This window comes from Vanellus vanellus (assembly GCF_965231255.1).
Source record: "Vanellus vanellus genome assembly, chromosome: 5".
In the NCBI taxonomy this organism is placed as follows: domain Eukaryota; kingdom Metazoa; phylum Chordata; class Aves; order Charadriiformes; family Charadriidae; genus Vanellus; species Vanellus vanellus.
Genome location: NC_138910.1, coordinates 56,616,073 through 56,633,772, shown reverse-complemented (window position 1 = coordinate 56,633,772; position 17,700 = coordinate 56,616,073). Strand labels below are relative to the sequence as shown.

General features: G+C 38.3%; 1 protein-coding gene across 1 annotated transcript in view; it reads left to right on the top strand.

Annotated features, from left to right (window-relative positions):
• DENND1B (DENN domain containing 1B) overlaps positions 1 to 17,700 on the top strand; it is a gene marked incomplete at its 3' end in the record, with an annotated part of 159,598 nt that overhangs the window by 48,827 nt on the left and 93,071 nt on the right. The window contains exon 4 of the mRNA XM_082483579.1: positions 9,118 to 9,167. Within this exon, the coding sequence (XP_082339705.1) occupies positions 9,118 to 9,167 (50 nt within the window). The remainder of the gene's footprint in view (positions 1 to 9,117; positions 9,168 to 17,700) is intronic.

The following is a 17,700-nucleotide window of genomic DNA, read 5'->3' as shown; positions in this document are numbered from 1 at the left end:
GTCATGCTTGAAATTTTATGACTTCTTTTCAGTATATCTTTAGTTTTATGGAAATTCAGCTATTTATTATATGTAGTATACTTTTACAGTTAATTTTCCTTTTAAATATTTCTTTCCTTGATGATCAAGAAGAAAATCGTGCAAATAGGAGCCTTTTGCCCTGACTGTCAACTATGCTCTACTTGTAATATTGCTTGATACTGTTTTGCAGACATTTCTGAGGCTGCAAACTTCACTTTAAAGCAATATATTGAATAGGTAGAGTTGGGTATGTTGCAAATAGGCTCATTTCTGTCTTTAGCTATCAGCGTATTCCAAGGTGGAATGAAAAAAAAACTAACAGGTAAAACAAATCAATAAGAACCAATTTTAATATGTGTTTTATTGCATGGTGGTTATTTTTTCACCACTGGAGAAACAGCATCTGAACAGGATGTGCGGGAGGTTCTCAGTGTTGCTGCCGAAGATACATCTTAACTGATGGTGTAAGCAGTGGGAAATCTTAAGACGTCTTGAGTGAAACACATATTGCCACTCTCTTAGCTATGCACGTTGATACGTGGATTCTGACCTGGCTAAAGACTTACATCTTTGGATTTTGAAAGTGATGTCTACCTTACCTCTAGTTTAAGACAATTTCTCTGTTGAGTTTCCAGATAATGTTAGAGATGCTGTCATTGAAATTGTATATTAATAAAAAGTCACTTTTTCCCTACTGCATGATGATAGAAAATTGTGTCATACTTGTGTCTTTTTTTTTTTTGTTCAAAATGTAATGAAATTATTAAAGATATTAAATACTACCTTAAAAGTTAAATATTGCCCACATAGTAATCTCAAGAGTGGAGTCAGAAGAGCATATTTCCTGTTTTTCCCAGCTCTGATATTGCCTAGGGAATAATGGTCTCCCTGACATAAGTCAGGGAAGTAAGGGGAAACTATTTATTGGTGCGTGGGATACAAATGTTATATGCTTGCTTAGAGCTGTATGGTGAAGTCTTATTTCTCTTGGTTTTGTTTGCCCTGCAAGTAATAGGAGTAGATGGTAACATTTCAATCTACGCTTATTCTAATGGCAACATTCTTTGGGAATAAAAGCATTGTCAATTTTTGTGGTTTTATTATGAGTTCCAGGAAGGTTGGGATTTTTTTTTAATCAGGTAAATGAGCCTGTGCTGAACTTCACATTGTTTTAACTATTCTGCTATTTGTAACTGAGCTTGTTATTTGACAATGAACTCTGGATCCCTGTGTGCTATGCTGGACACAACTGTGGCTGAAATATGCTTTATTTTTAACTGATTACATGGTGAGATTCAGGAATAATTAGACAAATAGAGACTCCAACCTTTTGTAACTTAATAAAAATCTCGTAATTTTTAAACTTACTCTGGGGTTGTTTAGGAAGCCTTATTCTTCAGTCTTGCAGGACAGTGAGATTAACAATGCCTTTTAAAGTACTCAGGGTTAATTAATACATTTGTTCTTTTCTCCTTGAAAGGTGCCTATAAAAGATGCTCTAAAAGCAGTAAAGTCTTATGTGCACTGCCTGGGATGCCAACTTTAGTTGGCTGTACAGGGCAAGAGCGTCCTGTAGTGTGCCTCCAGTCAGTGTTCCGCACCCTGGTCATGTCGCTGTTCCAGGCATTAATTTTCTTTCTTTTATTTTAGTCTGTATTTAACATACTGTTAGTTCTAAGTGATGTTACAACAGTCATCTATAAGTTCAGTAGCAGATACCGCTGACCTTCAGGTCTCCACGGCCACCTCTATGATAGCTACTTGCTTATGTGATTTTCCTTCTTTAAGGTCTCCAGATCTTCTTGTTAACTTGTTGTCTAGAATCTGTCCTGCTACCTCTTCTGTCTTCATGATTTAACTGTGCCTTTACTGCTCTTTAGAGCACAGAGCAGCTAGGCTAAGCTACCAAAAATCTTCAGCTGCTTGTCTGGCAGGAGCCAGGTAGGTGAAGCAAACTTTTCTGCCTTCCATTCTCCCCTGAGGCACATAACTGAGAGGTGGCCAAGTGGAGAAGAGATAGGGAGCAGGAACAAGAAAAATTAACTCTGATTGGAATTCTGTAAGCAATCTCCTTCTCATTTGCAGGTATTCAGCTTCTCATTTGTTTCAGACAACAAATATTTCTCTGAATAAGCCTTAGAAAGATGAAAACATGACACTTACTAGAGAGCAAGCCTTCTAATAGGCTTGGTGTTTAAACCTTCTGAGCAACCTGATTCTTGTGAATGTCAGATGCAGGCTGTAGGGCTTCTCCAGTTGTAGTTTATGTGTGAGCCAGCTAAAAGAGGATCAAAAATTGTCCTCAGCTGGGGAGTAGAATTTGTGTTCTGTGGGTCAAAATGATCCATGATTGTAGGAATGTACACATAGCTCAGCTCAGTGGAGTTTTAATCTTTCTTGAATCCATTAGTGACAACTTCTGCTACATGGTCCAGAATCACCTTCCCCTTTATATGTTTGTCGGTGATGTATGAACTCTTACATGTCAGCTGTATTGAGATGGAATTAGGTGTCAGAAAAGACAGTGCTATCTACAACTTACTCTGAAAATTGTGAGATGAAAAGAGGTCTGTTTTGAGGGAGCAGGTATTGCACGAATATTCTTTTCTGTCCTCTGGGAACAGAAGTATTGCAACAGGTAGAGCTTAGTGGGCACATCTATGGGTCTGTGTTTGGCCATCCACACAGCACTGAAATTCCTGTGTTATGCTGTTGTTGTGTTACCCCCACCATTTTATATCATGACTGCATTCATCCTGTGGTGTTGTACTGCAAATGAAATGGTGCTATGTGCATGTGACTTGTGTGGAACTACCCCTTAAATATGACTAGCAAGCCAATTAGTAATTGCTATTAAATATTAATATTTCTCTGGAACAATTTCAGTGAATTCTTCATAATTTGCCTTTACACCTAGAGGAAAATTTGAAATATCCGAAGGCAAAACCACAGAAAATTAACTACTGATTATGTTTCTTTCTAGTGTACAAAGTGGGACTCATTGCTAAGTCTGGAAGAATTTTTTGTTTCAAATGATTCATAAAGGTTGAAGAAAGGTGTTGGTTGTGTTGCAGAGAGCTTGTTAGAGTCACATAGTTGTATGCTTCTGCTTTGCAGTCTCTTCTACACAAGTAGCCTTGAAATGAAAATTCTAAATTATATGTACACTTTATTTAACAAATACGGAAATTATAGGTAACATATTTTAAACTTGACATTTCTGACTTTTTAAAAAAGGTTAAAAAAATAAAAAAAAGCCATGTAATTTAATGGCTCATTCTTGCAACAGTGAAGTTCTTTAACCTTTAGGTGGATATTTATTTATTTATTAAGAGCTTTGCATCTCCACCCTAAACCATTTGCATTTAATTTCTGTGTTCTTCTTTACTTTAAATGTTCAGAAAGCAGCTGATAATTTTTTTTTATTTTTTTTTTACCCTGCAGAACTACTAGATAATCACTGAGTGATGGATGCACTTTGAGAGAGGCACATAGAGGATAAAAAGAGTTATGGAGGCCTGATAATGACTTCCATATTTTAGACCTTGGTTTTCTTTGAATGTAATCTAAGATTAAAATTTTTTATTATTCAAACCATTTGGGCCTTTCTTCATTGTAGCTACAATTTTCTGATGAGATTTTTAGCAGAGGTAAGAGCTAAGTCTTTGAAATATAACTACTGCTGCTGGCTTCGCATGAGTCCCTGCTGTGGGTGTGCGCAGCTTCAGAGGAAGGAAAAAGAAGAGTCAGTGGCGAGGACAGAGCTTGCCTTTTCATCGGCTGTTTTATGTGGCAGCGTTAGAATTTCACCTTCGTTGAGCCACAATGATGAATGGCTTAACGCTGCAAGATGCTAAGCAGCCTGGCTTTGATTTAGGAATGAACCTAAATCTGTGCTTAACTTTAAGCATTTAAATATTCCCACTGAAGTCACTGGTTTGAGTCAGAAATACCTGTCATGACACTCTTAAATCTCAAGTAGATCTCTTGTATGTTTGGACTGGCACAGGATGACTGAAAACTATGGTAAGGAATGGTGAAATAGAGTCCCCTTCGAGGAAAGATCAGAGAGCAAGTTGGGTTAAGAGTGAAGAAGAGAGAACATTGGAGTTGGAGATGGAGGTTTGAGTAGGGAAAAACTGGTAAGAAGAACCAGAAGAAGAGACCCGCAGTCGGGTGTTTCAAGAGAAGGCATTTAAAGAGAGTTTAGTAGGGAGAGGAAGTCCTAGCAGGAAGAAAATAAGAGTTTTGAAGGACAATTAGATGAAATACTAAAATAAAATGGCAAGTAGCTTTTATCAAAAAGGAGAGAAAGAGGAGACTGTTTAATAAAGTAGGTATGATAAAGATAAGACTGACAAAAAAGAGAATTTCCCGCCAGTGAAGAGGTGCAGGGGGAAAAGGACTTCACAAAAATAAGGCAGAGAAATAAGAGACAAAAGCTAGAAAAATATTGTTACTGAGAAAGAAAACAGTTGAAGTAAGGATAATGGGGGGGAAAAGTGCAAAAGCGTTTTGTAACTAAGTGGATGACTGCTTGTTTGCGCTCCTGTAATTGTTATTTCTTTGGCTTATTTCTGCCTCAAAACAGAATAAAGAGATCAGGATAGGCAGATAGTTTTTTGAGTGCTAGTTTATATGAATGATTTTGGTAACCTGGTCTGTATTATGTAATTAAATAACTGAAAATATCTTGGTTACTATCTATTTTATTTAGGCCATTTCTTCCCTAGGTATCCTTATGTGTCTCTGGAATGGACACTGTGTCTCAGTATAAGGTTGTTCCCTTTCTTCTCCTGAGATGCTCTTTCCATATGTAGAATGGACCTGGGGGAGAACCCACCTGCCTTGCTTGAGGAACAGTCTTATGCTGCAGATAAACACAGAAGTAGTTGGAAGCAACAGGCCGTTCTTTTAAAAAACAGTGTCTAGACCGCTATTTATGAAGTGGCTCAGTATTCTGGATACCTTAAAATATTCCTATCAGGGAAGATTTTCAATCCTTTCACAGGGATTCACTTGGAAAAAAATCAGGTTCTTTTCCCTCCCCACTTAAATGCAAACTGAAAAATATATTACAATAAGAAAAAAAAAAATGCTGAGGTGAGTAGTTACCACATCCTTCTAACCTCTGAAATTAATCGGGTTAAGCTTCAATACTTAATTATTTCAGTGATGTAAAATATCAAGTGATGAACTTAATTTCTATCAATTCATCAGACTTCATCCACATAGAAAAAGGTAACTGGTTGAAATGCATAAGTTAAAGTGAAAAAACCCACTCATACCTGTGTAGAGATACATTAATAAGCTGATTCTGTAATATATATCAAAACTGGTGCAATTTTCCTGTAGAAGCAGCTCCTGGACCCTCTTCCAGCTGTAGTGAGATCCCATTGTGTCTTGTTCAAGTGGAAAAAGAAACGAGTATCCTCCCAAATCACTGTCCTCTACAGCGTATACTGAACAGCCATAAAGGTTTCATATGTTTGTATCAATTGACTGTGATATTATATAAAAAAAAAAATCCTGTTTTTTCTAGTTAGTAAGGAATATGATATATATCTTGAATCTAACCACAATGACTAACCAGTAATTTCACCGAAGGGCAAGATTGTGAGTTATCAGGAGCTTTTCTCCAGAAAACTCACGTGTACAAGTTCAGAAGCATCTTCTACCACATTTACATAGCTTCATAAAATGATGGTACACAGAATTAGCTGTATGGGTATCAAAATAAGCAAGGAACGCTAAATAATTTTTACTTTTTAGGCTTCTGTAGTATCATCTCAATGTAGAGCCAGTGAGCGTGACAAGGCCAGGCTGGAGTTGTGTAGTGCAATTGATGAAAGTGAATTAATAAAACCACTGGACCATGAGCCTGTGAGAGTGCAAGTTTCCGCTGCTGTGCTATAGGCATAAAGGAAATACTTTCTTAAATACCATTTCCATTTTTGTTTAAGCTTTTTGCAAAGGAAGCAGCATGCTGCAGTTCACATGATATTAATTTTATGATTTTCTTCTTTCTCTTGGAGGTTGTATAAAGAGCGAGATAGTTATCTTTTAACTTTTAGCAATTAAACTCAATTGTGTATTGAACTGTAGGTGTTTACTTGGTGTTTGAAAACAAATAGATAACTTTTTTTTTTTTTAACATCATTATCTTTTCCCCCCCTACATACAATTTCTTTCCTTTATGACACAGGGACCATTTCTGAAAGCACTAATACTGTGAAAACCAGAGGAGGAAATAATCATGGGACATGTGAATCGAAGATATTTTAGTTTCTGAATGCTTGTACAACCCTTTGTCTTGAGAAAGAAACACATACTTTTGTGAAGCTATGAAAATAAAAGACAATAAATACGTTACTCTTTTTCTGAGAGTGCTTATGTTGACTCCAGAGGAAGTCCTGGCTGAGTTATGGATCCTTGAAAATGATGACCCATTAGGAAACGGAGCTCAAATTGTATTCAATAGAGTGGTTACTGAAAGTATCAACTGTAATTGTACACGAATAGTGGCTGTGTGTGTGAATGCGTATGTAATGTCATTTGCATTTTAAATTTGTCTAGGAGCATCTTGGGGGCATCTTGTTTTCTTCCATTTTAAAAATCTGAATAGCACCTGTAATTAAGGGAGAAAACTGAGCCCTGGAAGCTAGGTAGGACTTCCATCTATTGATCTGTGTAAACCCGGCTTACGCTGTCAGGGGAGCAGCAGTCAACTGCTGAGCTGCTTTGTCACTGACATAAGCTGAGAGAGGATTTTTTTTTTTTTTTTTTTTTTTTTTGTCTATACTGTTTATACACCAGTCTATAGACCTGCTGGCTGGTTGAATTTTAAAGAGTGCGGAGGTTTAAAGACTTGTCCCCTGAGGGATGCTCCTGCCAGTTGGGAAGCGAGCTGAGGCTGCTCTGCAGAAGTTGGCGTGCACGTGTGCTGGCTGGGGGAGGGATGGAGCGGAGCTGGGGGAAACGCTGTCCTGCAGCTCAGCCTGGAAAACGCTGCAAAACATACCCATAATTTTCAGGTTGTTTAGTCAAAATATTGAGCTAATACCTTTTGGTGTTTTTTTTGTTTTGTTTTGTTTTGTTTTGTTTTTGTTTTCTTGTGTGATAATTTATTCTGAAAGAATACAATGGAGAACATAAATGAATATATTTCCATACCCAATTCTGAGTCAGTGCTAGGCTCGCCAGGCAGCAATTAAAATCCTTGGTATTAAAGGAGAAAATGACTTCCTATAGGGTGAGAATAGGTGCAGATTTGGAAAGAGAATTTAAATAGTGTAAAATACTGTTTCTTTGGAACAGGAAAAACAAGCTTTAGGAGCTCTATTGGAAACGTTTAGGAAATTCCTGCTTTAAAATTTTTGATTAGCCTGTTGCGCTTGCATTCTTTTGTTAAAGTTTACTGTTACTGCTACCAGAATCACGTATGCTTGTTTCCTGCCTACAGAAATGAAAATGTTTACCCGCATTGTTTGTGTGTTGTGCCTCATGCTTCCACAGTGGCCGCTCCCAGCGGTCAGGATGGTGCTTGTGCAATTTCTTTTGGAAAATATTATAAGTACTGCTATAGTTCATAATTAAGTTAATAACCTTTCTCAAGACACGATATCTGGCTTTCAGATTCCTCTTTATCGGTGCTGACAAACTAAAAGTGCCAAAGATTTCTTGAACTCTCTTACGTGACTTAGAAATTCTAGAAAAATTGACTCTTCCATTTTGTACTGTTACTGGGTCACATCATATACCTTTAAAATGCTGCAGCTAACATATGCACGTTGTATTCAGAGGCATCTTTTTCTTGAGCTATTTGTCCCTTGCTGATTAACTTGCATGGGTTCTTCGTGTTTTACACTATCCACTGAGCCAGGCAAACGTTTGAAGTAAATAGTCATTGTGGTGTATAGGAATTTAAATACATAATTTCCCCTAATGGGAGTTGACTGTTCAATATGCAGTAAACAGAGAGTTCAGGCTGGAGAGTGCTAACATCTTAGATCAAGTTCTTAAACCCCAATGTGCAGCTCTGGAAATTTGCGATCAATATGCATTTTTCTGAAAACACACACCTTGTGGGATACCTCGTGTATATACCAAATACCTGTCTCCGCTGGTCTGCTGCGGAAAGGGAATTCTGTAGCTTTGCTGACCAACTGTGTTGACGTCAACTGTCTCTTCTTAGCTGAAGCGTTTCACAGAGGGTTTGTTTTCCTAGTTGGGAGCAAGGAAATAAAACCTGCTTTTCTGGGATCTTGCAAGGTCATTGTTTAATATTTGCTGCTAACTGCTCTGGTAGTTCACTTTTTTTTTTTTTTTTAAGAAAAATGTTGACTACTTTGAGAGCATTTTTATATTTTAATTAACACATTTTATTTGCCACTAAACAGCTTCTTAAATAAAATTCTGCAAGAAAGAGTGACATTATCCTTTCATATTCTGGTACGAAAGAAGATCCGGTGGTTTCCCCCCTCCTTCCCTTTATTAATAGCGAGCCTTGCTTGTGAAACCCAAAGGGTTAATCATATAAATTTCTCCTTTGGGCCAGCAGACGACTTCCATCATTTTCAGCATTTGACTGTGGAACATGTATAGAGTTGTTATACCTCTCTGTAATTCATTCTGCTGCCAACTTCATTCCCTTTTCTCTGCCTGCATTTTAATTGAAACAACATTTGTATTTTTGAGCCAGGATCTGTCAGAAGTCCCTGTGGCTAGTCTGTGGTACAAGTAGCAGCAGACGTGGCTTACCCATATGGTGTGGTGCTTCTTGTAAAATCCATATGGCCTTGTTGAAGGGAATCCCAGCGGGGATGTGAAGGGTGTTAATACCCTTCAGGCCAGGCCTTTCCCTCCTGGGGCTTCTATGGCATTGTCTTTGCAATCTGCCAAAGCACAAACTTAATTCCTTTTTAATAATCAATTATTTCAGTCCAGGAACGTGTGCTGTATTTTTTGCAATCATATATTCCTTGAATTTATTATTTGTTATGAGTATTTTTTTTTTAAAGCAAGCTAGCTTGCTAGCAATTACAGATAAAAGCCTTTTCAAAATCCTAACTTTATTTCTTTTACTTGTATTTACAGGAAGTGCTGAATAGCGTTCCAAAGTTCTGCTTTCCTTTTGACGTTGAAAGGTATGTGTTAGCTATTGTTTATTTTAAAATATTTCATAGAAATGATATTTAGCATAATTGCAAGGAAAGATTTAAAGAAAAGTAAAGCATATTGTACTCCCTAAATTTGCACCTGCAGATGATAAGAATATGTCCTTTTGTGTTCAAGTAAGTATGAAATCACTAGTATGAAAATACCACAGCAAAATGCAACCTTTACAGAATTTTAGGGATATCTCTTTCAAGATAGAGGTACGTTTCGGCTCCCGGTTTTGTCCATTATAGTTGTAAACACCATCTGTGTTAATACAAGGATACAACATAGTATCCTTCAAACAGCAAGCATCATAAAAAATGTTACGGTGTACCAGGATATAAAAACTCACCGAGCAGTACTGAAAACGTGTTGTTTGAGTTCAAAGAAATTAAGATTTTAATTGCATGGAAGTAACTAAATTGATTTTTTTCTCAGAGAAGAATCAGGACCATTATTTATAATTAATTAGCCCTTACCTTTCTGGTATCAGTTATTATAGGCTTCAATGTAATGCCAACAGTTATTTAAACTGTTAATATAAAACATTTTTGTTAATATAAAACATTATAAAACATTAAAATATTTATTTAGGCTTGTCAGAATGATTAATGGTAATTAATTTAGTCAATTGTACTCACTCGGTTTGGAAAACTCATTGTCCAAATCAGCAAAGATTGAATTAGAAGCTTGATTTGCATAATTAATGAAAGATACACCCAGGTAGTGGGCAGGCTGAGCCAGTTTCAGAGCAACGTTGGCATCAGTTGTAGATGGAGACTCAAAGATGAGAAGCATCTATCGGATGTGAGAAGCTACTATCTGTGGAGTAAAAGGTGGGGTGTGTAGAGAGGAAAGAAGAGCAGCTTTGCAGGAAAACACCCTGGCAAAATAAAGGTCGTCTTAAACACATCTTCCCTGAAGTAAACTAGATTCATTTAGTCTTTTATAGTTGAATTTAATTAAGTTGTTTGGGTTTTGAACTGGTTAAGCTCACTGTCCTTTAAGCTGTTTTAATGACTTAACTAATACGGTTGTCAGTGTTGGCTTTAAAGCATTAAAGTCTTTAATGTGCTTAAGATATGTACAGAATTCTGTTTAAAATTGGTAATGAAGATGAATAATGGAAATAAAATTTGAGGATAACAGAAAAAGGTGAGGTACTGTTGCTGCCATCCAGTGGCAAGAAGATAATCAGTGGCAGGCAATAATTATTTTCAAATAACTCGTCTTGGCGTTAACTATTTCTGTTGAACCATTCAAAAGACGCTTAGTTGCTTATATGAGGTGGATAAACTTCATCAATAAACTGGGGGAATATATGAATTTATAGCATAGCTTGGTATGCATTTTAGCTGAGTGGCCAAAGAGAGGGGGGAAAAAAAAAAAAACATAAAAAGAAAAGAAAAAGTTATGGGTTGTTTTATGTTTGTCTGTTAATACCCTCTCGTGCTTCCCTCCCAGACGTGCTTTTTTGACTCTTGGCCTCGTACTCAACTGTAAAGCAGTGCTCTCAAAGGTGCAAAATTTCTACAAATTTCATGAAAGTTGGCAATTGGACAGAGGAAGGAGAGGTTCTCGGAAGCTTAGATTGACGAGGGGAACAAAACTGACGTGTTGGGTCTGGCCTGCTGACCGCTCGGGCGGTACCATGGTATCTTTAAAATCAGCCACTGTACTCGCAGCTTCTTGTGTAGCTGGGAGCTGAGTTTTAGGGATTTGTGGGAGAACGAAAGGTAATGAGACATCCTGAGAGTATAGAAGAGCACGGACAAGGAGGAGGGGCAGAGCTATTGTAGGGAACAGGACAGAAATACTGGAAGCTCATTCAAGAAAGCAGGCAACTGCTTCCTGGCAAGCTATTTGTGCGAACAACTTACGAGCTGTGCGGTGCATGTACCAGTTACTACTCAGTTCAAGCATTTCCTGTAGCGTAAACATATATTACCACTTTTTTTTTTTTTTTTTAAAGAAAACTGTTCAGTTGTCTTCTGCTTTCTCAGTTTTATGTTTTGTTTTGAAATTTAGACTGATAAAGAAAAGTATTGAGAAAAACACTGCTGTAGCTCGTTTTTATATGTTTGGTTTTTTTTTTTTTCCTGATGAACGCTTAAGGTGTGACAAGCATTTTGGTTTTTTTTTTGTCTAGCTATAAACGTGCTTTTCACTTGTCTGGTGAATATATGTGTGTATTAAAATAGATATTTTTTTTTTTTTCTTGGATAGAGGATCATGACAGACCGTACACCTAATACCTCCAAGTATTCTACAGGCAGTTTCGATGTCAATTTCTGTACAGAAAGCTTTGAAGTGAAACACAAAGTATCTGATTTGTTGATTGAGCATACTGTACTTTAACAAGCATAATTTCTCAACCTGTATTAAGTGTACTATGCATATATAAACCGCTTCAAGCAATATCTGATCCTAGTAAGAGCTAGAAACGGCCAGTTCAAAAGTGATAATTTCCACTGATCAAGATGCCTAGAATAAAAAAAATGTGACTCTCTTGCATAGATTGCTTCTGGGTTCCTACTGTACAGCAGAGCTGGAGGGAATGGAGAGTTTTTCTGTGAACTAGCTAAATAAAACTCATTGCAGTAGGAAATCTATATTCTGCAAATTAAGGAAATAGAAAAGTTAAAGCACTCTTAAAGCACAACGTAAGACTATTGTCACCTGTTTTCCTCTGCCTCACCTGTATGAATTAGTGAATGAACTGAAAAGTGAATGAAATGAGAACATGTATTTGATTTTGTTTTATTCACTTGGCTACAGAGATCCAGATTTGGTTGTTATTATTTGATGTTGCTTACATCATCTCACCAGACATACTTACTTTATCTTTTATGCAGCTGTTATAAATAGGTGTACACTACTCTTTCTAATCATCTAAAATACATACTGTGAATGGCAATTAAAAATCTATAGGTAACTCCCATTAAATTTAAACTGAAAGTCAAGCCAAAAAAGGCACAATGGTGTAATGTTTTGACCATGACTTAAACTTTGACTTTTATATATAATTTTTTATTACAACTAAGCACATAATTTTGTTACTGCTGGTTATGGCATACATTTTCTTTTGAAGGGGTTAAGAAATGTATTGCGTCATAGAAGTTCTTGAGCACTTGCTCCAAGAACCTGTGTCTCTTTTGTCTGAATAAATGATTTTAGGCTTAATAAATGGCACAATTGTAAAACAATCTAAAAGTCTGCTTGTATATATTTATGAATAAGTTTGCTTTTCTCTGCTGCAGAATTCCTTCCTTTCTTTTAATAGACAATAGGAGGCTTTAACATTTGAGAATGTAGAGATTTTAATTTCTTTTTAATGGTTGCTAAACTAATACTAATAAGTCAGGAAAAGCACCTTGTCCTCTTTTTTGTTCCTTGAATCCTTTATGGAAATTCTGCATGGTTTTCTTCACTTTTTTTTTTTTTTTTTTTTCCCCTTAGCGGTCTTCCGTATTTTCACTCTCAACCCAAAACTCAGGTATAACTTTGCAGAGGGCCCACACCTCGATCTCTACATCCATCAGTTATTGATGACTAGCGAGCATGCAACTTCACATCTTGTTCCTTTTGGACCAATTTCAAATTCAGTCCTAAGTTGTGCTACATCACTGCTTGACCTCTCAATTTTATCTGTGCTTTGAATCTCTCTCATTTATCTCCGCCACAAATACTTCCCCTCTCTTCTTCCATTCCCCTGTCTTTTCCCTTTCAGGATGCATTTCTTCTGCTGAATGTGTAGCATGCATCCCTTTTTAGCTAAGACCCTTGGAAACTGCCTGTGGGATCAGCATGGGGACAATGTTATGTACCTCACTAATTTCCCCTACTGCACTCGCCTGATCAGAGGGAAGTGTTGTATTTTAGAGTGTAAGAAGTGGCTCTCCTGCTGATGCTGTAGAAGATTTCTCGTTAGCAGCAGAATATTGCTCAAGTATGGGAATTACTGTGCGTTTTATTTAACTCATAATCTATTAGAGTCAATGAGTAATGATGGCACAAGTGACATCACTTTCACTCTCCTGTTTGTGACTAATGCTCTTTCTGTTGGTATTTCTGGTAAAAGTCTGTGCAGGAACACAGCTATGAGCAAGACAAGTGTAAAACAATGGCTGCAGAGATCATTTGATTTGGAGATCTTGTGAAAGGCAATTATAAGATATCTTACACAAAAATTTTTGCCTTCAAAGTAAATAGTTGAGAATTAAAAGTAAATAACTGAAAATGTATTTCAGGCTGTACAGATGAGGATCAACAAACTATAGCATTTCCTGTACACTTCAGTCATTCCAGTCGGTTTGCAAGATGAGTTGTGAACTCAAAAATGAAGCAGTAGTTTTATACAATTGAGTTTTTTCCATCCTTTATCTCATTGTGTTATGATATGTGTGTATGTAATATAAAAACATATGTGTAAGGTGTCTTTGTAAGGACAGGTTCTAGCATGAACTGTGCACCGTTTGGTTTCGAACATGGGTTATTTGGCTTCTATGCGTGTGCAGAAATGGACCCATCTGAGAGGAAACCTGGGCATGCTGAGGGAGCCACAGTGTGCTCCAAGAGACACTGTGCCGGGTACGGTGGCCAGGTCCCGTGGGCCCAGCAGGCTTCTGCTGTGACTTAAGTACACCCAATGAGACTCTTCACTAAGTAGCTGTGGTTTCTTTTAATGCTTCTCTTGTTTTGAAAGCATAATTCCCATTATAAGCTAACTATGCTTTTTATTTGGGGTAATTTCCATATTTGGTGCTAGCTTTGTACATTTTCGTATCTTCTGCAGTTTTCTTCCTGATCCTTTTCTTTCCAATGTGTAAGAGCTTGGGGTTTCTGGGAAGCAGAGCTCAAGTCAGGTAGCTCAGTTGGAGCGGAGGAGCCCTCCGCATAAGGAGCCTGAGCTGTGGAGTCATGGATCATGGAGTGGGCTTGGAGGTGGAGAAAATAGGCCCTGAAGCTTAGATTTGGGGGTAGCAGTAACCTAGGGTTACTGTCTCCCCAGTCTCTCCATCAGCTCCTACTACTACCTTAACATCTGGTTTTCAAATTCCTACTTGAAAGGGTTTCTGATCTATTTTCTGATCTGGGGAGTTAGGATGGTTAGGGTTTGCTTTTCAGCATCAGATTGGGAGATGAAATACATTTGAAATCTTCAGGTTTAGGTAGCAGCCACCAAGGCTTTAATCAGAACTGTATACTCAGTTACATTGGTCAAGTATATTTATGTGACACCTTATAATTAATGATACCACTTGCTTTGTTTTCTTTTAAAAATAAGTCATCAAAATCTGTATTCCCATGCAAAAAGTCTTTCATTTTTTGAAACTCACTGAAAAAATGAACTCTCAGGAAAATCTTTCTGAAATTCAAAACCATTTAAAAATTCCTAAAATTTGAAGAAAAAATAATTTTAAACATCATCTGTGTCCTAAACAGGTTAATTTGGAAGAAGAGCAATTCTTATTGAGAACAAGGGTTAAATTTAATGATTAGACATGCTGTTTTTCATTTGAAGAAGAGATTTAATTCCTGCCTTAATCAGCTCTCTCAAGGCAGCCCTAAAATGAGGCCTGAACAATGGCTATAGTGTAACTAAAAATCTTTAAAATTATTCTTAACCTACTCTGTGGGCACCAAAGAGCCTTTTCTGCATTTTGTAGATACGTACTTAGAAAATTAAAAAAACTTTTATTCCTATAGCGAACTGTAACAACCTTGAAAGAACCCATTGTAGTCTGCAGGGTTAATAAGTGTTTACACACATTCTTTGCTATTAGTGATTTATTATCGTTAAACTAAGATTAAATGTAAGCCTACGAGGCAGGAGTTGAAAATTTTCAAGTCAAAAGCAAGGCAGAGGAGTGAGTGAGGAGGTCAGTGATGGCTGGGATCAATTTGTGCCTGCTCTCCCCGCACAAGTGAGGAGATCACGCTCTCTTCAAGCAGCCGACCAGACCAGCATTTTGGAGAAAGTTTTTGAGGATCAGCCAGTTGATCATCCTGCACTCTGATAGAAAGTCTAGATAACATCTTGTGTAGGGAATTCCAGTGCGTAATAATTGCATTTTACCTGTGTTGATTTTTCACGTTAAGGAAAACTTGAGTGGCATCATTGCTATGGTTCAGTGGCAGTGCCAGGAGCTGCCACTCGCCTCTGAAGGTGAGACTTGACTTCTGAGCAACCTGAATGTGCTACAATGAAACAGAGAGGCACAAGCCTCAGGTCACATAGCTAACATTTGGGCATATTATGGTACATGCAATATATGTGTTAAAACTGTAGTGCTAGCACTTTTTTAATGTTTTGTGTCTGGTTAATACGTAGTAGTTATCTATCAAAATCTCCAATCATCCTTTTTTTGTTTCTGCAAGGCTTGCATATAGTCAGTTTTAGTTCTGTGAAGAGGAGTACAGAACCAGGCATCCTTGCCGCCCCCAGATCTTAAGTGGAATTCTCAAATTAGAAACCCAGAATTAATTCAGTATTTTAAACTCTGATCAGTAAACGTGATCCAGATGGATGGTCACTGACTTCAGTTAGCTGTTCCTTTGGAGCAAATGGGACCAAATGCTGACTTTTGGATTTTTGTGGAGATTCAGTTTTAGTCTCGGAGTTTTCTCAGTTTGAAAATCTGGAGCATGCTGCTTACATCTCCTTTTAAACTCTGTGGGAAGCAGTTTTCAAGCTGGGCCACTTTTACACTGACTGTTGAAACATGGAGTTGTCTCTCCTAAAGAAGCAAAAGGAAGACGTTGAGTTGGAGGTGGTGAGATGGCATTGGAATTCCCTCCCACTGAACTGTCGTAACTTGGCAGGGCTTTTTTTTTTAATAGAGAATATCAGGATTTAAATCTCATTTTTAAAGTGGTCTTGTGTAGTGACATTTTTATGTATCATTTAATTGCAGTAATGGTTATTTTCCCATCCCATGGTTTTGGGAAGGGAGGAGGCAAATAACTGAAAGCCAGAGGTCCTTACTGATGTGAGGTGTTTGGGCAAAGGAATTGTTTTCGAGCAGTCATGGAGTGGTAATTTGCCTGACATATGTGTGTGCAGTACATGAAAAGCAACGCCTGCGTAGATGGGCATCTGTTAACAACTGTTGTTTGTGAATTATCAATGACCTCTTCGGGCAAGAGAGTGCACAGAGACCCCAACCTAGCCGTGCCAGGTGTTTTGCGGTGTAAGAAAAAGCCGATTGTGGCTGCAGAAAGCTCCAAACCCGACAGTGGGATGCAGCAGAGCAGAGAGGGTGTGGGAGCAGGAGGCAGCCAAGGTCGCTGTGGGTGGTGTGTTACCGGTGTTACCGACTGACCAGCTACTGCTGGATTACTGTGTAAGCCCTCGGCCACAGTGTGTGCAGGGATATTGAAACCATACTGCAGGTTTCAGTGGCAATCTTCTCTGAGGAATAAAGAGGGAAATGCAAAGATGTGAAATAGAAAATTGCATCATTGGCAGGGGAGTAATAACGGATTGTTATTGATGGCTCTCTGCTGTATCGGGCATAACAAAGAGGGAGCATGCTAGCTACCCAGAACTTAAAACGGCTTTCACTCAGCCCTTCGTTTTTCGTGTTTACTGCGTTTAAAGAGCACACTAGGTTGTTCCAGTCTATTGAAGACAAGTGAGGAAAATGCTTGTTTTAATCATACAATCATAGAATTGCTGAGGTTGGAAGGGACCTTTAAGATCATCAAGTCCAACCATTAACCTAACCTGACAAAAACCACTTCTAAACCATGTCCCTAAGTACCACATCTACCCTTTTTTTAAACACCTCCGCAGATGGCAAATCCACGACCTCCCTGGGCAGCCTATTCCAGTGTTTAATAACCCTTTCAGCGAAAAAGCATTTCTTAATATTCAATCTAAACCTCCCCTGACATAACTTAAACCCATTTCCTCTCGTCCTATCACTTGTCACCAGGGAGAAGAGGTCAGCCCCCACCTCTCTACAACCTCCTTTCAGGTAGCTGTAGAGGGTGATAAGGTCTCCCCTCAGCCTCTTCTTCTCCAGGCTAAACAACTCCAGTTCCCTCAGTCATTCCTCATAAGATTTGTCCTCCAGACCCCTCACCAGCTTTGTAGCCCTTCGCTGGACACGCTCCAACACCTCAATGTCCTTCTTGTAGTGAGGGGCCCAAAACTGAATGCAGTACTCGAGGTGGGGCCTCACCAGTGCCGAGTACAGGGGGATGATCACTTCGCTAGCCCTGCTCACCACACCATTCCTGATACAGGCCAGGATGCTGTTTGCCGCCTTGGCCACCTGGGCACACTGCTGGCTCATATTCAGCCGGCTGTCCACCAACACCCCGGGGTCCTTTTCTGCTGTGCAGCTTTCCAGCCACTCTGCCCCAATCCTGTAGTGCTGCATGGGGTTGTTGTGACCCAAGTGCAGGATCTGGCACTTGGCCTTGTTGAACTGCATACCTAAAAAAAGTCCATTAATTATCATGGGTTTCCAATGGTTATATTGGACTAAAGGTATCTTGTAATGTTGTATA